Source organism: Marmota marmota, unplaced genomic scaffold (assembly GCF_001458135.2).
Source record: "Marmota marmota marmota unplaced genomic scaffold, marMar, whole genome shotgun sequence".
In the NCBI taxonomy this organism is placed as follows: Eukaryota; Metazoa; Chordata; class Mammalia; order Rodentia; family Sciuridae; genus Marmota; species Marmota marmota.
In genome coordinates this window covers 18,787,058-18,808,505 of record NW_025999949.1, presented here as the reverse complement: position 1 = coordinate 18,808,505, position 21,448 = coordinate 18,787,058, and the positions used below count along the sequence as shown (strand labels likewise).

General features: G+C 41.1%; 1 protein-coding gene across 1 annotated transcript in view; it reads right to left on the bottom strand.

Moving 5' to 3' along the window:
* Window positions 1–21,448, bottom strand: part of Deptor (DEP domain containing MTOR interacting protein) — a 144,871-nt gene that overhangs the window by 59,844 nt on the left and 63,579 nt on the right. The window contains exon 4 of the mRNA XM_015486419.2: window positions 9,998–10,176. Within this exon, the coding sequence (XP_015341905.1) occupies window positions 9,998–10,176 (179 nt within the window). The remainder of the gene's footprint in view (window positions 1–9,997; window positions 10,177–21,448) is intronic.

The following is a 21,448-nucleotide window of genomic DNA, read 5'->3' as shown; positions in this document are numbered from 1 at the left end:
GATGGTGGCCACTAGCCACATGTGGTTGATGAGCACTTGAAATATGGTGAATCTGATGTTAAGTATAAAATAAGTACTGCATTTTCAAGATTATATATGAAAAACATGTAACACTCAAGATTCACATTTTATTTTAGTTCCATTTTGAGATGATAATATTTTAGAGATAGTGATTCAAAATGTATTACAAAGATGAATTTAACCTCTTACTACATTTTTGCTGTGACTACTAGGAAATTTTAAAATTACACATGTGGACTGAACTTGTGGTTTGTGTCATATTTCCATTTGGTAGCACTGATTTGGAGGCTTCTCTCCCATAAGGATGGACCAATCAACCAACAAATAACATCCATCCTTTTAAACAGGTACTGCACCTGCATTAGATAACCCTTGTCCTGAGCTTCTTAAAGGCAAATAATTAAGAGCATTGGTGGGTTTTTTTTTTCTCTCTCTCTCCCATCCCATTTCCCTCATTTTGTCGAGGAAGCACATTATGTACCCATTCAATAGGAATCTCCATGAGTTTATGATCTAAGCAACCTGGAGGACTAGAGAGAGAGGAGTGAGCCAGTGAGGCAAAATCAGCACTCACCCCTTCCCTGCGGGCATGGAGCCTTTAGCAACTTCCAATTTGACCAAAACCTGGGAAATAGCTGGGGACATGGTTGGAATAAAATTTAAAGAATACAGATTCTGGGGCTAGGAATGTAGCTCAATGGTGGAGCATGTGCCTCATATTTGTGAAGCCCTGGGTTCTATCCCCAGCTTACACACACAAAAAAAAAAAAAAACCAAAAAAATCCTCCAAAACCAAACAACCAAATCCTGATTTGCAGATCTTCCTCAATTGGAAGGAAAGGTGAGGGTGTGTGCCCTTTTTTGGGTCAAATGTCAACACTCAGGAGAAAGAAAGAGGGAAGCTTTTTAGAATACAAAATAAAACAAAAACACTACATGAAATGTTAGGGTTAAAATTTTATGTTAATTTAAAATAACATACAAATAATTTTTAAATAGTACTCAAAATTAAATCAAAATTGGTTATAAAGATTAAAAACACATATTTATCCAATTATAAGCAGGACCAATGTGTGGGTCTGTGCATGCATAATGCCTTTGTAAATTTCAACCTAATCATTTCATAGTTGCACTCATCAGAGTTTACGTATGGTCATTTACTCCAAGAGATTCATACACTTGAGCTTGTTTATCCATTCCTAGCTGGAGTGGAACTATGCATCAGACAAGGAGGGGGAAGGTAGGAGCAATTTTTCCAAAGAACCATAGGTCTAAACAGGAAAGACAGCCCAGCTGTAATGAGACGGAATTATCAGTTGAGAGAATGTGTAAAATGGCAAGACACTCAGAATCAGGCCACAAAAGGCTGGTGGGAGAGTTTCTAGAGGAAGAAGTGACAGCAGACTGACAAGGATGGCTGCGAGAATAAATATTACAAGTCTTCTGCCAAAGAGAGCCTGAGTCCCCGCTAGAATCCCTGACTAAGCCCTCAACCTCCTAGCTGGGTCAGGCTGACCCAAGGCACTCATCCCAGATTGGCACAAGATACAAAGACAGGAAAAAAGACCTGTGATGGAAAGTATGGGAACAATTCACTGCTTAAAGGAAAGGATCCCAAGTTTTTGTCCCCCTGAGCCCTGCCTCTTTGGGGGCTGTGGTCAAGCTCAGTAACTGGAATTTAACATCACAGTGCTCCTCCACCAAGAAGAAAGGGGGCAATCTTATCAGAATCCACACTTTGAACTTTCCAGTACACCTGAGAGATCCTAGTATGTTTTTCCAGTAAACCTGAGAATTCAACTTACATGTCCCACTAAAAACGATCACTTAAACCCATCTGACTACTTAAATTATCACATAAGGCCAAGCTAAGCACTTAATAGTAGACTATGTACTTCCCATATTACAGTTCTCCTTTGGTACCTATGGGGATCTATAGATACCAAAATCCATGCATGCTCAGGTTCTTCATATAAAAATGGCATAGTCCTTGTACATAACCTACACACATCCTCTTGGGTACTTTAAATCATTTCTAGGTTACTTATTATACCTAAAACACTGTAAATGCTTTGTCAATGGTTGTTAAAATATATTGTTTAGGGAATGATGACACACTGTATGTGTTCAATACTGATTCAATTTTTTTCCCAAATATTTTCCATCCATGGTTGGTTGAATCTACCGGTGAGACACCAAGGATACAGATAGCTGATTCTACTTGAACTGTAGAAAGATTGTGTGCTTGTGGTTTTTTTGGTTTTTTGTTTCTTACCCCCCCCCCCCCCGTGGTGCTAGGGATTACAACCCAGGGCCTTGTGCATGCAAGGCAATTACTCTACCAATTGAGCTATATCCCCAGCATATGTGCTTGTGTTTTAAGACTTCCTCTTATAGGGGCTGAGGATGTAGCTCAGTGGTTGAGGGCTCACCTGGCATGCATCAGGCCCTGGGTTTGATTCCCAGCAAAAGATTTCCTCTTGGAAATAGTGCATGGTTGGGTAAACTGAGAACTACATAATGCAGGGGACACTGGGTGACAAGCTGTCAGGGGCAAGGCAGGAAAGGGCAGACACACAGGCCTGAGAGCCAAACATGATCTGAATCTAGAGGATCAATTTATAGACCCCTGACAAAACCATACTAATGTCAAGGAGAAAAGAAATACAGTTATGACACTTCACAAAAGAAACACTTCTGTTCCATGTATACCACTTTTCTTTTGGACAATTATACAGAGTAGGCACCTTTTAGTCCTTTCACACATTGTAAAAAGTCAAGATCTGATACAGTGACCGGTCTGTTTTCCTTTAACCAAAACCAACACTATAATGTGTGCTAAAGTCTAAGTGCATGACTTTTCCAAGCAACCTTGTTCTCTTATATTTATATTACAACAAATTTCTGGCTGTCTATTTTGCTTTCTGCTTTGGATTCAGCTATAATAAAAAGGCAAACAGCCAAAACACATGAAGGAGAACAGTGGAAAATTCCCAGAAATTCTAAATTGAGAAAATAAAAATTAGATTATAGTGGCTGATTATGGGTTGAAACATTAAATATTGAAAGTAGAATGAGAAAATATTTTACCCATTATTAATTTTTTTAATTCAAAGTTTAATATATTGGAGGTAAGAATGATTATATCATTTGCAATTTCCTCAACATCCTCATCAAAAGAAATAAGCTGACAGTATCGGGTGTATTGACTGCTTGTCAAGATTAGAGCCAAATGTAATTAAAAAAAATTTTTTAAAACCAGCTTATCTGCTGCTGTGCTCACCTGCTTAGCACTCATTTCCCTGTAGTAACAGAGCTTGCATTTTGTTGTTGTTGTTGTTTTGGTTTTGATGCAACTACTCCATCTATCCCACTTAGAAGGTCTGTCAATCAAAGTGTCCTGCCCTACTCAGGACCAAGGGTAGGAGGAACAAGTGAGCCAGAATCAGCCAATTGGGTTCCTCTCTAGAATATCTGCATCATAAGAGTAATTGAACAGACAGAAAACAGAGCAGATTTATCTGGCCATAGGAAGCTGGAGGGATAGACTACCACCATGTAGACACTGGTTCCTGGTAGCTGCTTTGGTTCCTCTTCTTAGAGTAGCTTGCTTTTTCAGTGTTTTCTTTAACTGACTCTGGGATGACTGGGACCGCTTATATTCAAAGACCTCTAGCTGGTATAAACATCTACTGTGCCTAGCAAATGTCAAGTTCTCAACAAAAGGTCAATATTATCATTTGTTCATTCAATACATTTTTACTGAGTGCTATTACAAGTTGAGCATTCCTAATCTAAAAAGCCCAAATCTGAAATGCTTCAAAAATCTGAAACCCTTGAGCATCAAGTTTTGAATTTCAGAGCATTTTGGATTTTTTTGTTTGTTTGTTTATTTTATTTATTTTTTTTTGGTGTGTGTGTATGTGTGTGTGTACACATTAGGGACTGGGGTTTTTAAATCAGAGATGCTCAACTGATAAAGTCTGTGCAAATATTCCAAACTCAAAAACAAAAAGAAACAAACAACAACAAAAACCCTGAAATCTGCAACATTTCTTGTCCTAAGCATTTTGGTCAAGGGATAATTAATATATATAAAGTCCAGGTCACTGGAGATACAAAGATGGAGAAAAATTCTCTATCCTAAAAACACCCAGGGACTACTTAAGGGTAACAAAAGGTGTATTTTTTTCCATTTGTAATGGAAGAAAATCTCCATTTCTTGATGGTGGAAGTGGCAAAAGGTCACCGCATGCCAAAGAAAGAGACTGAGTAAGAGGGCCTTGTGGAAAGGAAGAGCAGGTAGGCAAGCAAGGATAGGTCAGCTCTGACAAAAATTCTCCTCCACCAAACTTCAGTCGGGCTTCCTTGAACCCTGTTTCTACTCAGCCTTGACCCTGCTGTTGTTTCTCCCAATCCCTATCCTGTTGTCATTGGCTGGCCCATCCCAGTCTTAGCAAAGAATCCTGCTAAACTATTTCAGCAAGAATCCCTCACCTTTGGTATCTGAAGTATCTTTTCATGGTCCTCATCTCCCATCTTTGACGTGTGAGTCCTTGGCCTGCCTTTAGCAACAACCCTGGGCCTTCCAGGTGGGACACACCTGGAATCCCAGCAACTCGGGAGGCTGAGGCAGGAGGATTCCAAGTTCAAAACAGCCTGGACAACTGGTCTTTATTTTGAGATACTGTCTCAAAATAAACATTTATACAAAGGGCTGGGGATGCAGTCCAGTGGTAGAGCACCACTGGGCTTCATCCGCAGTACCAAAAAAAAAAATCAACCTGGAAGGACAGCTTAGTAAGAATCCTTCCTAGTGATGTCTCCTCCTAGTGATCTTCCCTCCAGGGACCCCGTCATCATGCTATAAATCCTCACTTGTCCTTTTCTGCTCAGAATTAAACCCATTTCTCCCCTACCACAATGCCTCCGTTGCAGGAATCTTGAATAAAGATTCCTTTACCATTTTCTCACCATTTTGTCAAGTGTTAGAATAGCTTCTCTTCAGTGGCTTGGGCATGTTGCGACTGATGATGCTCAGGAAATGCCATCCCCAAATACCACTGTAGGAAACAATATGCTATCCCAAAATATGACTGCAGGAGACAGTATCCCACCTCAGAACATGCCTCTCTGACATGAGAATTTTGTTTTCCCCCAGAGGCAGAGAAAGAGGTTTAGTTAGGAAAGCAGATACATATTCAAGGGAGAATGGGGGCAATCAAGGGGTGGAGGTGGGGGGCAGGGGAGACAGACAGGCCTTTGGGAGTAAAGCAAGGAAGACACGTTCCAGGGAGTATGCAGGACATCTCCAGAGGGAGAGGCAGCCATGAGGATTATTTTGAGTTAGTTATTTTAGGATCAGCAGGCACAGCAGTAGCTGGGAAAATCTGTCCCTTTATAAAAGAACCGTCCATGTGTAAGCACAAGCATGTCTCCCTCTGCACAGGGAAGGATGACTAAGCCAGGAGGGACTCTGAGCCAATGGAGAAGGCCTGGGTTTAAATCTACTGAACAAACCTTACTTTGTTTGCTCTGGCTCTACAGCCTGGCCTTTTCATTTAGCCAGGTGTTCACTGCCTTTTTTTTTTTTTTCTTTTTCTTTTGTTTCAGATAAGGATGGTATTTAGGTCTAAAGTTTAAACTATGCCTTTGAGATCTACTCTAGAAGTCCACTCATTTCTCCGGGTTATCTCCCATGTAACAAGAGGTATGCATGTTACTAAACTTGTTTTTCTCCTGTTGTTACAAGAATCCAGTGAAGAACTCATGAAGAGCACGGCACAGTGGCCCATGGCTATAATCCCAGCCACTCGGGAGGCTGAGGCAGGAGGATTTCAAGTTCAAGGCCTCAGCAATTTAGCAAGGCCCTGTTTCAAAATTTTTTAAAAAAAGGGGGCTAGGGATGTGGCTCAGTGATTAAGCACCTCTGAGTTCAATTCTCAGTTTAAAAAAAAAAACAACTCACAAAGGGTAGAAAGTTATTTTTCTTCCCCTACACAATCTTACCTTTAACCTTCATCAGTCCTTCCTTCCTTCCCTCCCTTCTACTTCCCTCCCATCTTCTCTCCCACCTTCCCTCTCTCCTTTTTTCATTTCTTTTCATTATTTGTCTTTCTCTAGGCAGGTTTCTGAACCCTGTCAATGACCTTGATTACTGGAAAGATGCCATTGATTCCTGCCAGGATCAAGCACTTGTTAAGATGAACTTGACACAGGCAATGCCATTTGGAAATTTAGCCTCAATCTTAGAACCAGAGTGGTGGCAGCCTGGCCAGTCCTCCAGACAATCCTCCATTATCATGCAAAGAAAGGAAATTGTTATCTGGGACTGAGAAATCCTGAAAAACACCTGAATGGACTCTTCCCTGACAACCCCCTGGTAAAGGCCTAACTGCAAAAATCCCCTCCTTTTTTACTCCCCTGTCACTACCTCAGTGGAAGACAGATCTCAGTCTCCATTGGGCCCCCAACTGCAGCTCTGTCCTGAATAAACCTGGGTTACTGTTGAGCTGCCTCTGCTTTCTATTTCCTTCATTCGGTCCTTTCCTGACAGCATCTATCCTCCCAAGTTCTTTATGGCTTTCAGAGTAGATGTCTCAGCAACCTTCTTCCACCAGGGGAAGGGATAATCATTACTACCTTGGGGCAGCAGGGGGATTGGAAAAATTAATTCACATGAAACTACTTTATGTATTGCACAATGTTATCTAAATACATTTTTTAAAACAAAAGAAAAAGAAAGAGGGCTTTCTGGAGTGTTAAAATTGTTGAAGTGCTCTAGCTAAAGTTCTAAAAGAGAAAATTATACGCCTGGACACAGCAGCAATAGCCTGATTTTCCAGGGTCAGCTGCTGCAGCTGTGAGCAGTTTACCCACATGATTATCCAGTTTCCATCTCCCTCCTTTTAAGGCTGAGATAGCTGGACGGCAGCTAAGGCACTGGGGGTAGTGGGTATCTAATATGAGTAAAGAAGCGTGTTCATCCCATTTGCAAAGGTTACACAAAAATCTCAAGGCACATAGTCATTGTTTGGAGAAAGGGAATTTTTAGATTTTATGGGCTAACGGTATTTTATAGTTGCAACCTCTGCCAGGTTGTGCAAGCTAATATAATAAAAGTTGAATTTTTTTTTTCCCCTAGTGCCCTATGACTTACATTTAGCACCCTATCTTCTTTAGTATTTGAGAGTTTGCCTCCAAAGCTAGACTGGCTTGATCCCTAATCTTGAATCTATCACTTTTTAGCTTTCATCTTCAGCAAGTTTACTTAATCTCATCTCAAAATGAAAATGATTATGATAACTAACTCAGTATGCAGAGAAATAAAAGAGTAAAGGCATAGAGGCTTAGAACAGTGACTGCTAGCATACAGTAGGAGCTCTATAAATGCTAGCTATGATTTGGAATTGACCAGATCATATACAAGAGCTAGCATTTGAAGGCCATCAGAGTTAGACACTGTACTAAAAACTGCTCCTGCCACAGTGCCAGGCAGCCACACCTGGTTACATGCTTACTGGACATAGGCAAGCCTCTTTCTAAGGCATGGATGCCTAGCAGGGACTGGTCAGCAAAGCAACCCTGGGAAAAAAGATGTTAAAGGCTTGGACCTCAGATTTCTTCCTGTAAAACTGTCATAGTAATATCAATGTCACAGAATTGATGTGAGGATTTGACAAGATTATATTGAGATTCTGTCTCAAAACGGAAAATAAAAGGGCTACAGATACAGCTCAATGGAAAAGCCATCCTGGGTTCAATCTGCAGTACCAAAAATTAGTATATACATATATCCACACAGACATAACACATAACATAAATATGCATGCAAATGAATTACGTGACTAACAAATTCTGCCTTGATAATAGAATGTCATTCACCATTTATAGGTGAAGCTAGTTAAGGTTTCATAAGTGGGCCTGATTTTTATACCAACTGGTTTCAATTGATGAAAACACTTTTTATTTATTTATTTTTTTGGTAATGGGGATTTAATCCAGGGGCCCTTTACCACTGAACTCCATCCCTAGCCCCTTTTCTTTTTGATTTTGAGACAGGGTCTCACTTAGTTTAAGACACTAACTGGTATTTATCATGAGCCCTAACATATACAGATATGATGGCTACATTTCTGTAACTCTAAATTAGCAATCCAGCAATGAATTGCTGTGCTGTATACAATGAGTCCAGCTGCTATACAGACTATTCAATGCTCCTAAAATCATGGAATGCAAACTGATGTGGTTAAGATCTGCTATCAAAGTCTTAACTTTATCCTTTACATTATATGTATGTATGTATGTATGTATGTGTTTTGTGGTGCTGGGGATTGATCCTGGGGCCTTGTGCATGCTAGGCAAGTGCTCTGCTACTGAGTCACATCCCTAGCCCTGCATTGCATCTTTATGGCACTTATGTTTGTAGCATTTAAAATTCATTGTAATTGAGATGTAATTAGTCATTCCTTTGAAGTCATCTGGAAACAATTCATGACATCCTCTATCTTCTCTCATGCACAGTATGAGTCATGAGAGAAGTCATAATCATAGTACAAGAGGCTGGTTTTCTCACAGAACCTGGTTATCACCTGAAGTTTTCTGCTTGAGCAAAGATGGCAGAACCAATTGTAACTCAAACATACCATGGCTCACCGGGAAAACACCATCACTCCAACCAACTCCAAGTTCACACCTACCAGCAGTAATGTCCATTTGGCAAAATGCTGTCCTGTTCCGATTTCTTTCCTCCCAGCCCCAAGCCTCCATCTTACAGCTACTGACTAAGCAGTTACTAAGAGCAGGGTGCTGATCCAAGTGCTTTACATCTATCCATTTATTCACACAGCCACCCTATGAGGTTATCCCAATTTTCGAGACAGGGGAAGGTAAGCAGCTGTAAATGGTGGGGCTGGGATTTGGGAGGCTATGATTAGTGACAGCCCACCTCCAAGATGGCTCCAGTGGTCACTGTGTTCTGGTATCCTTGCCTCCTCTCCCGCACTGAACAGGGCTGACCATGTAACCAATAGACTATTGAAGAAATGGCAGAGTCTGACTTCCAAGGCTCAGTTAGAAAAAGCACTGTGGCTTCTGCCTTTCACTCTCTTGGCTCCTCCCTCTCTGGGGGAAGCCAAGCTATCAGGTCACCAGAATCCTCAAGCAGCTTGCTGAAGTCCACACAGTGTTGCACTAAAGCCTCTAGCCAACAGCCAGAACCAACCTGTTTGGCAACAAGTGAATCACTGTGGAAGTGAGTCCTCCAGCCTGGCTGGTCTTCAGATGACTATCACCCTGGCCAATGTCTTGACTTAACCTCAGGTGGCACCCAAGCCAGAACCACCCAGCTGAGCTTCTCCTAAATTCCACAGAAACTGTGTGAGATAATAAAAGTTATTGTTGTTTGATACTTTAAGTTTTGGAATAATACATTATGTATTAAATTTTAGGATAATTTGTCATGTAGCGAAAGGTAACTGATACAGCTCTGAACCAATAGGTTATACTGCATCGTTATGATTCAGCCCTATAAAGAAAATGAAAACTTTATGAAGTCTCTTTTGATTAACCCTTCACTGTGGCTACTTGTATCATGGTTCAGAAAAATTTCATTTTCTCCTCCCAAGATATCTACTTCCCTAGGCCATGGAGTTGTTTGTGATGTTACATTCTCATCTGAGTAGAAGCTTCGAAAGCATCTCAAGAATCTGCCTGTCCTTTTCAGCTTCTGCAGTCATCTGTAAAAACAACATACCCCAGGCAGTGGATGTTCCTCTAGACTGTGTCCCAGAACAAGAAGGCATGATACACATATCTGAAATTGACTCTCAGCTTACAGACTAGCAAGTTATACCCAAGCAGAGGTACAACAGATTTAAAGAACCATGACTGAGAAAAAAAAAAAGTGCTTGTTGTTATAAATCACAAGACTGTGGGGTTGTTTGTTACTACAGCAAATGCTAATCAATACACTCACCATGTTGTATGATGCCATGCTCCATAAGCCGGTGGCAAAGCTGCTCAGCCTCTTTTCTTGTGGTGGCCTCACCTTCCTGAACCAGCCAATCCAGGAATTCAGATGCCATGAAGGTACGCTCATACTTGACTCCTTCTTCTTCCCTGGGTTGTAAGAGTGTGTTTTCCGGGGCCATCAGCCTGGGAGAAAAAAAGGGGAAAGAAATATAAAGCAAACCAACACAAAAGGAGCATAGCTCATTTGAAATCCTAAATCATAGACTTCTGTGAAGTATCACAGTACTTGTCAGACAGACAGATTTGGCTGTCATGTGCTGCCACAAATGTAAATTCTAAGAGAGGATCTGCTTCAGAAGTGAACAGATGCATTTTCTTCTGGTAATAAGGGAAAAAAATTGGAAATAAAATCTAAGACTTTACCATTCATAGATGATATGCAAGATAGTCACCTTGCAAAGTAGTAGCCCCATCCCACCTTTCTAAAAAGGCTAGTGTTTCTTTCCTAAAGACATAATCCATTTCTCAAATCACTGTGCTAACAAGATTTCTGCTGTAGACTGTTTGTAACCCCCCCCCCCAACACACACACACCAATTCTTTGTATATGCTGAATAATCCCTAATGTGATGGATTGGAGATGGGTCTTTGGAAGGTAGTTTATGCGGCTGGAGCCCTCATGATGGAATTAGTGCCCTTGCAAGAAGAGACACAGACAGCATGCTTCTCTCTCTCTGCTCTATCTATACAAACATGCAATGACAAGACAGCCATCCTCAAACCAGGAAGCAAGCCCTCATCAGATACAGGGTCTGCTGGCACCTTCATCTTGAAATTCCCAAACATCTGTTGTTTGTTTAAGCCACCCAAATCTATGGTAATTTTGCTAAAGTAGCCTGAGCTAAGATTGCTACATAAGTCAGTCCTTTACAATCTTCCTATCTTCACCTAACTTGCTTCCTAAGCATTTCTCTACTCCTTGGGATTTTGCCCTTCAAAATCGCTTCACTGGGGCCATCAGCATTCTCCTATGCATGCAAATATGACACAATGTAACACAAATCTAAGTCTTCTTTAAGGTTGACATAAGTACCATTAGATGCTACTGACCACTTCCTCCAGCTAAAGTGACAACACACTTATATTCCTCTCCTGTTCCTCCACTCCCACCTCTTTCTCAGCACATCTGTGTTGGTTTCTCCTCATCTCCCTGAACTTTTAAGTTTTGGAATAATACATTATGCATTAATGTAAAGGCTGGAATCATTTGATATTCAAACCCCAAATACTTCTTTTCTCATTCCATAATCTCCTGGGTGAACTCTAACATCCTTATAGATTCAGTTACTATCTGTGCCTCAAAGATCCCCAAATATACATCCCCAGACAGGGTCTCTACACCCAACTCCAGTCATTTGCATCCATATAAATGCTGAAAAGACACCTCAAAATTAACAAAAATTGAGCTCCTGTCTTTTCCTCCCAACCAGGTTCTGTGCTAGTGAGTGCTTCCACTCTCTGAACAGGAAAAAGTAATAATAAAAAAAAGCCCCAATACCTACATCTTTACCAGCCTCCCACCCCCACAATCTGTCAGATGAACTGCAGATTTTATTTCCTAAATCTCTCTCATGTATGTCTAGGTCTTCTCTTTCTGCATTGCCACCACCTTAGCCGAAAACACCAATACCTTTAACTGAAATAATGACGGTGTTTTCTTAGAGTATCTATCTATCTGCTTTTGTTCTCAACCCAACTTTATATACCTACATCCTGATATGGTAATTAAAATCATCTTTCAAAAATTCAAATCTGATAATGTCCTGCCACTGTTGAAATTATACTTTAGTGAGCTGGGTGTGGTGGTACATGCCTGTAATCCCTGCCACTCAGAAGGCTGAGACAAGCAGATTGCAAATTTTAGGCCAGACTGGGCAACTTAGTGAGGCCCTCAGCAAGTCAGCAAGATCTTGTCTCAAAATAAAAAATAAAGAGTAGCCTCTTACCCCTGCAAAAAAAAAAAAAAAAAAAAAGAATTAAAAATAAAAAAAGGCTGGGGATGTAGCTCTCGGGTAAAGTACATGGGTTCAATCCCCAGAACCAAAAAGAAAAAATAAGAAAATATACTTCAATGACTTCTCATTGCCTTTAAAATAAAAACCAAAGTCGTTTACATGGCTTATAATGCATGCAAAATCCCGCCCTCTGTCTCACTAGAATCATTGTAGCCAGGCATGGTGGCACAAGCCTATAATCCCAGAGATCTGAGAGGCTGAGACAGGAGGATCACAAGATTGAGGACAGTCTGGCCAACTTACTGAAACCCTGTCTTGAAATTAAAAAAAAAAAAAAAATTAAAGGGTGGTGGTGGAGAGTGGCTGGGGAGGTAACCTAGTGGTAGAGCACCCCTGCGTTCAATCCCCAGTATTAAATGAGTAATCACTCTCACTTCTTCGGGGACACTGGCCTTCTTTTAGTCCCGCAGACATCCCATACTCTATCTTCCAAAGGGCCTTTGAATGCTGGAATGTTCCCTCCTGCTTCTCCCCATCTTGCCTCCATTTTTCATGCTTATTTAACTCCTATCCTTCACATCTTTATTGACAGGTCTCTATTAGAATCTTTTCATTGTTTTCCCTGCATTTCGTGTGATTTCCAGACTAAGGATTATTCAATATAAGCTCCAGGTCCATGTTCATCCACACAATTTTATGAAAAACAGAATCTCGTCAAATACCAAGGTCAAATACCAAACACAAGGCTGTATCATCTTCTTTTGTAAAACTGTGACTGGTAATTTCTGTCTTCCATATGAAAGCTGGTCTTTCTTTTAAAAAGCTTCGTTTCCTTTCAAACAATAATATGCAATACAAATTGAACCACTTCACTCTAGAGCAGGAAGAAACCTTAGAGATCTTTGTAATCCAGCTTCCTCTGCATCTACACAAGAAAAATGCAGTTCTCATCCAGATGAGGAAAACCACGCAACAGCCCTCACTGTAAGGGATAACTGCACAGTACACCTGAGTGCCACATGGTGTCCATCCTCGGTGCTTTCTGACCTACAGCCCAACCATGCTACAGAGTGAACACTGGTCTAGGAATCAGATAAGGTTTCCACTTAGCAGCTTTGAGACATCAGGCAAGCCCTCTTTATTTTTTTCCAGACTCATTTTCCTCAGGAGTACAATGGCACCTTCACAGAGCTGTTGTAACAATCACATGTGAGTAAATGACTTTATAATGCAAAAGACACTGTAAATGCCAAGGCCTGCACTACTTAAGTAACCCCCCCCCCACCATGCCCACACCAGGACATGACGACCTTGTTCCTAAAGGCTATGAACTGATGGAAAGAGAAACTCTTTCAAACTCCCTCTGCTCTTCCCAGAAGAATTAGGAAGTTTGCTAAATACAAGTCACAGAAGGGCATAGGATTAGGAAGCAGCAGTCTTGGGACCCGAATTCAGACTGCCACATGCCATTTTTCACTGCTTCGGTGTCCTCCAAACACATATTAAATAAGGAAAATAACGCCCGTTCTACTTTTCTCACTGGGTTGCTGCTATCATCAAAGGTCTTTGGGGGGGGGGGGGGACTCTAAAAGTTCAAAGAATATAAATATAATTTTATATAAAGAGAATTTATAAAAGCTACAATTTCTCATTTAAAATCTTCTAATTCAGGATGATCTCATTTAAACACTTCTTATTTAAATCCCTCTCTAAGTCAATCCTCTTCTGTATTTTTGTTCATACTGAGAAGTAGTTACTAGGCTGCTTGCCTGGAGTTAATAACAGCTGAGTTGGGGTGGGCAATAAGAGCTCAGAGCTATTTAAGTATTATTTAATATAATACTGGCCAGCCCCTTCTTAGAAGGTGAAGGGCAACACAAGTGTCAGAATCATGAAGGCATTCTATAGGTGATCAAGTGCACGGAGGCCACATAGCTCCTCTCACCTGCCTTCCACTGTGACTGCCTTGTGTCTCCCATCAAGAGGCTGAGTCTGTTTCAACTTCCCTTGAACTTGTGTTGGCTTTGAGACTCGCTTTGATCAACAGGATGCAATGGAAGTGACATTATAGAGACTTCTAAGGTGAAGTTTAAGAGGCCTGGCCAGCTTCCTCCTTTGTTCCATTGCAGTGCCTCCATGTAAGAGAGCAGGTGGCCTCTTGGAGAAGGAGAGGGCCCAAGGAGGGGAACCAAGGTGCCCAGGCAACAGCCAGCACCAACTCTTGGACATGTGAATGAGACCATCCTGGACCTGCCGACCCTCCAGGAGCAAGCCCTGGAGAAAGGACTGGAAGAACCACCACGCCAACCCATAGAATCAGAAAAACATAACACTATTAAGTTCTAGGGAACACATCACACAGCTCAGAAAGTATTGAGGGCAAGATAACGAATGGTGGAGGGTGCTGGAAATAAACTGCACAGAAAAAAAGCCACATGTGGCCAGACCTAGGAGCCTGCACTGGTGATGAGAATCTAGGATTCATATGTGCATGTCCCAATAAGGAACACCACCCTGGGGCTGGGGATATAGCTCAGTTGGTTAAGTGCCTGCCTCGCAATGCTCAAGGACCTAGGTTCAATCCCCAGCACCACCAAAAAAAAAAAAAAAAAGGAAAGAAAGAAAAAGAAATACCACCCTTCCTTCATTTCTTTGACCTTCAAAGAATGGAGCAAAAAAAATTGGATAACTAGCCTCAGTTTTGCCATTATAAACATTATATCTTCTGAGAAATCTCTGATTCTTACAAATCTGGACCACGCCACTTCCTGAGCCCTTGGGGAATCGCCTACTCCCATGACTGTAAGCTTTTGATGAGCAGAGACCCTGTTTATGTAGTTTATGGTTGTTTCCTAGCATAATAGGTTTACTAAAAATTTTGGCTGAATGAATAAATTAAACTCATTTCTATGCATTTCCTATCATCATCCATTTGGTGGGGCGAGTATTGGGAACTGAACCCAGGGGTGCTTTACCACTGAACTATATCTCCAGTCCTTTATTTTTTTTTTTCATTTTAAGACAGGGTCTAAGTTGCTGAGGCTGGCCTCCAACTTGTGATCCTCCTGCCGCAGTTTCCCAAGTAACTGAGATTCCCTGCCTCAAAAAATAAAAAGGGGCTGAGGATGAAGCTCAGTGGTTAAGCCCTGCTGGGTTCAATCCCCAGGACTCCCCCTAAGAAACCTACAGCTGGGCATAGTGGGGCACTCCTACAATCACATCTAATCAGGAGGCTGAAGCAGGAGGAGTATGAGTTCAAGGCCACCCTGGACAACACAGTGAGCACATGTATTAATAAAGAAAGAAATAAAATGACCCCCTTAGGATGACTCTATTTGGAGACGAGGCGAATCAAGAGAGTTCCAGTGGGGGAGTGTAGCTCCGTGGTAGAACATTTGTCTAACGTGCATAAATTTCTGGATTTGATCCCCAGCACCAGTGGGTGGGGGAAATGAGTCTGTACTGCTGACACTCTCCACTGCAGACAGACTCCTGGCCTTTAGCCTTGCTTGTAATGACTCTGCCCCTTGCAGCTCAGGGATTCTCCTTTCAGGGTTTTGGAGGACAAGTGCATGGGGTTACTTTGTGTCATTTTTCCCTCCAGAATCAAGATCTGCCAGTCCTCTAGAGTTCCCGCCAAGGAGATGGTAGATTCTGGACAAGTGGCTGGTTAGCTGCTTCTGCCAAGGCGAGCTTCAGGAAAGAGAGCAGCTGGCAGGCAGCCTGGGTGGCTTCAGCTTGCCATTTAAAACATGCCCTACCACCCTTGACTCTTCCTTATTTCATTTCCCCTTAATCAAGTAAATGTCTCCATCCCGGTTCCCCTTTTTAAGGCCCAGTCTTTCTTGGGATTTGATTTTGTTACTATTATGTAGTCACAGTGTTAAGGCAAGAATTTGACTTACAATGGGTCCCCATCCTCTTTTGCTTGATAACAAGCTACCCTCAAATGCAGCGGTTTTAAACAACCATCATTCAATCATCTTTTAGTTTTGGATGGCTCTGGCTTGGAGTAACACACAACTGCATGCAGAGGGTGGGCAGGGCTGGAGGTCAGCCTCTGTGGTGCTCCTCTGCCTAGCAAGGCAGCCTGGACTTCCTACCTAATGCCACAGAGCTTCAGGAGGAGGAAGCAGAGGCTACCAGGATGAAATGATGTCAACTCCTCCTCCTCCCAATTTTATTCAGATATAACTCACACACCATACAATTAATCCACTTCATGTACACAATTCAGTGGTTTTTTAAAAAAATATATGTGCAACTTTTACCACCATCTCCACAATCCACATTACAACATTTTCATCTCCCCAGTAGGAGACTCTAAGCCCATTAAGTCATTCCCCATCTCTTCAGTCCTAGACAAAACACTAATCAGTGTTCTGGCTTTGATCTGTCTTTTCAGGAGAGTTCATATGAATGGCTCATACCACATGTGGTCTGTTGTGACTAGCTTCTTTCACTTAGCATAATGTTTACAAGGACCATCTGCATTGTACCAACTATGCTTTTTATTGCCAAATAATATTCCACTTCATGGGTATACCACATTTTGCTTATCCATTCATCAACTGGTAAACATTTGGGGTTTTTTTTTCCCCATTTTTAATTATCATGAATAATGCTGCTATGAACAGTTGTGTAGTCCTTAGTTCCATAATGACATTTCAGTCCATGAGTCCACATGTACGATGGTCTAAAATCAGACAGATTTGAACTCTGCAAACTTGTTAGTTGTCTGTCTGACTCTCTTTGTTCATGTGTAAAATGGGAGTAGTAATGGGGTTGTGGCTCAGTGGTAGCAAGCTTGCCGAGCATGCATGAGGCACTGGGTTCGATTCTCAGCACCACATACAAATAAATAAAGGTCCATCAACAACTAAAAAATATTTTTTAAAAATGGGAGTAATAATAGTGCCAACTCAGGGAATTGTGAGCTTAAATGTGATGAGACATAAAAATCATGATGCCTGGCACAACATCAGCAAACACTGAATACATTTTAGTCATGATGATGATGATGGTGTTGACAATGATGATAACTACTATATAAGTTTTATAGATGGAGCCATTATTTGATTAAAAAACTTTCTTTGTATCAAAATGAATGAAGCTTTTGTATTATTTTTATAGACAAGAACAATAATTCCTCCTCAAAGTATAGAACCATTTCTACACATGTTTTGGCATTCATCATTCTTGTCTCCTGCAAGCATTCAGCAGGCTGACTGCACATGTGAACTGATTTCAACCTTTCCTGCATCTATATCTGAGTCAGATTTCCCAGACTCACATTAACCAAAGGGAAGGCAGCATACAATAGAAGGAACTGCTACATTTATGTGCCAGTACAGGAATAGAAACAAGCTGATAGCAATCTTGTTGTACATTGAAAAAAAAATCAAAAGATCTGAACAGACCCTATATAAAATGAGAATATATGGGAATGGTGCGCAGGAGCGGAAACTAGGGAAAGAGTTAAAAAGTCATGAGTTAATACAATAATCAATTATTTATATACATGATAACTGTTATTTGGCTTTAAAACTTAAAAATTAATTCACTCAAAGATTGAAGGTGGTTTATGGATAATTTTGCCAAATAGAGTTCTCTATTACTCAAATTCTGCCCCAAAGAAAATGTACTACATTTATAACTGGGAAAAATGTTATCAATCAAGAAGTTAAATTAAGGTTAAGTTTATATTTAGCCAGATGTGTGGCTCCTGACAAAATGTAAGTAAAAATTGTTGTATTTCTTTTTCATTTTTTGGTATTGGAAATTAGACCCAGGGGCACTTAACCACTGAGCCACATCCCCAGCCCTTTTTATTTATTATTTTGAGACAGGGTCTCCCTAAGTTGCTTAGGGCCTTAGCTAAGTTGCTAAGGCTGGCTTTGAGCTTGGGATCCTCCTGCCTCAGTCTCCCCAGCTGCCGGGATTACAGGGGTGTGCCACTACACCTTGTAAAAAAAAAAGGGTTATATTTCTATACCCAATATAATAAACTAGTTTCCAAAGTTTAAACTATACATTTAGATGTGGATGCTCCCCACAAAGAGTTTTGAACATCTAATATTGACTTGTGTGATGAACAGGAAAATATCCACGTTTACCCAAGTACTGGTATTTTTAAGTATTATGCCATTATCTGTAAAACAGATGTTATATGGATAAATTGATATAATTTTCATGATAATTAGGTTAAGAACCAGTAAACAGAAAGCTGTTCCGTTAATATTTATGAGTAAAAGCAATGCATACTGGAAAAGCAAAGCGGGGAGGGCAAAACAGCATTCCACACTCCACCACCAAGTCTCTGCTCCTCCCTTCACCCCTCTCCACACTAACGCACAGACTCCTTCTCTGCTGTATCCCTTCCTCATGCTCTTCCCTCTCTTTTTCCCTTCCCTGGAGAAATCTGAGCTGGTCTTTGAAAACAAGGGCTGCTGGTGCAGTGACACAGGATGTTTACTAGGCAAGGGAACCTGGCTTCAGGGACAAAGGAGGGCTGAGGTCCAGCTCCCTGTGATCAGTCCTGTGGGATGAGGGGCTGCAGCAGCCTGAGGGAAAGGCAGAGGGGCATCCGGTGCTCATTTACATCAAGGTGCTGAACGACCTGGTGCAGTGGGGCTTGCCTGTAATCCCAGTGATGCACAAGGCTGAGGCAGGAAGCTCGCCAATTTGAGGCCAATCTCAGCAATTTAGTGAGACCCTGTATCAAAATAAGAAATAAAAAGGGCTGGGGCTTTAGCTCAAAGATGGAGTAGCCCTGGATAGTCAATCAATAGTACAAAAAAAATGAGATAGTGCAACTGCGCTTTAAATAACCTGATTAAGTCCTAAGGCTATATATATATATATATATGTATATATATGTATATATATACACATACATATCATCTCAATTTTTTGTTTATTTGGTCCTGGGGATTGAACCCTGGGGTACTTTACCACTGAGGTACTTTACCACTGAGCCATCTCCCCAGTGCTCCTACTCCTTTTTATTTTGAGATAGGGTCTTGCTAATCTGCTTAGGGACTCACTAAATTGCTGAGGCTGGCCTCCAACTTGCAATCCTCCTGTCTCAGTCTCCCAAATCACTGGGATTATAGGCATGTACCACTGTACTCGGCTCAATTTTTCTTTTTCTTTTCTTTTTTTTTTTATATTGGGGATTGTACCCAGGGGTGCTTTATCATCAAGCCACATCCCCAGCCCTTTTTATTTTTTATTTTGAGACAGGATCTCACTGAATTGCTCAGGCTGGTCTTGAACTTGCAATCCTCCTGACTCAGCTTCCTGAGTTGCTAGGATGACAGGTACTTGCCACCATGCCTGGTTCAATTTTCAATATGCTATTTTTACCCCTCCCTCCAGCCAGACTAGAAGCTCTTAAAGGCGAGATACCATGACTTAAATGATTTTATTTCTTAGAAAACTAAACTCAGAGAAGAGGTATACATTAGATGCTCCACAAACATGTTCTTATCAAGTGACAAAAACTAAGCAGAAACCATAAGAAACAGTAATGGAAAGTATTATCTTTGAAAGATAATATCCCTTCCTCTTTGCTTATTGTTTTAAATTAGTTGGAAGAAAACCAAGAACGTTTTAGTACTGGTTTTATGTTATAAAGAGGCTGAGATTATGAAACCTAAGCTGTGATTTCCACATTCCCTGTGGTTTTTAATGTTGTCTTAACAGTCATTTTCAGAACTTGAATCAGCTTTAGACAGAGGCCAAGTGCAGATTCTGAGTCCAGGGCTATTTGAAAAGGCCACATTCAACTGTGGTTTCATAACCAATAAATTACACAAAGAGGAGAGAAACCAAGCACCCTTGCCCTGAATCCAAACAATCCAAACCTTCCTAAGCCTTTCGAACAACTATCAAGGAAAGCTGAGTTTTATAAAAGCTCTTTCAGAGACACGGCCATTATTTATTTTGGATGCTTTCGTCATCATCAGAGGATCTGTCACCCAAAATGAAGAAAGAAATGAGGGGTAAAGGAAGAAATTAAGGAGGTGTAAGGTAAAGTGATGAAGAAAAATGAAATACAATACCAAGGAGAGAAAACAAATCAGCATATTTAAGAGAGTTAAGAAAGTGATAAAATGTTTTGAACAACCAACAATAAAAAATTTTAAAAAAATTAAAAATGAATAAATAAATAAATGCAAATACTTAAAAAAAAAGAAAGTGATAAAAACTGAGTGCACATATTGAAAAAAGGAAGAAAAAAAAAACCTCAATACAAGGACAACAGGACCATCTTTATACAAGTGAAGAGGCGAGGTGACTAGAGGACCCAGCATGTGGGAGCCGTATAAAAGGGGAAGATAGCCAGATGTAGTGGCACTCACCTGTCCCAGCAGCTTGGGAGGCTGAGGCAGGAAGATTGTGAGTTCAAGACCAGCCTCAGTAATTTAACAGGTCCTAAGCAACTTTGAGAGACTCTGTCTCTAAATAAAAATATAAAAAGGACTGTGGATGTGGTTCAGTGATTAAGGGTCCTTGGGTTCAAACCCCCTTACCAAAAACAAACAAACAAATAAAGGGAAGACAGCCAGGAGCCATGGCACACACCTATAATCCCAGTGGCTCAGGAGGCTAAGAACGGAGGATCTCAAGTTTGGGGCCAGCCTCAGCAACTTAGAGAAGCCCCAGCAACTTAAAGAGACCCTGTCTCAAAATAAAAAATAAAAAAGCCTGGGGATGGGACTCAGCATCCCTGGATTCAATCCTCTGTGCCAATAAAGAGAGAGAGAGAGAGAGAGAGAGAGAGAGAGAGAGACCCTTCTCTCCTTAGTCAATCACCTTCTTGTACAGTCATAAAACTCCCTCTCTTAAGATAGCTTTTAAATCATTATCCTGATAGTCTGTGGTCAGCTGAGTTTTGTTTTGTTTGTTTATTGGGTACTGGGGATTGAATCCAGGGGCACTCCACCACTGAGCCACATCTCCAGCACCCCCACCCCTACTTCGGGGTATTTTTAAATTTAGAGACAGGGTCCACTGAGTTGCTTAGGGCCTCGACAAGTTGCTGAAACTGGCCTTGAACTGGAGATCCTGGATCTACCTCAGCCTTTCAAGCTGCTGGGATTATAAGCATGCACCACCATGCCTGGCTGTCAGCTGAGTTTTGATGAATGTTAAGGTCATCTCATGGAGAAAGGATGGTCTTTTCAACAAACAGTGAGGAAACAACTAGTTACATGCAAAAGAACAGACTTGGACCCTCACTTGACATTATATATTAAAAATTACCCCAAATAGATTCAAGACCTAATTGTAAGAGCCAAAGCCATAAAACTTTTACCAAAAAAAAAAAAAAGCGGGGGGGGGGGAGGGGCATTTCATGACCTTGAGATGACCTTGAGTTTGGCAAAGAAACATTAGATTTGGGCGGGGATGTGGCTCAAGAGTAACACGCTCTC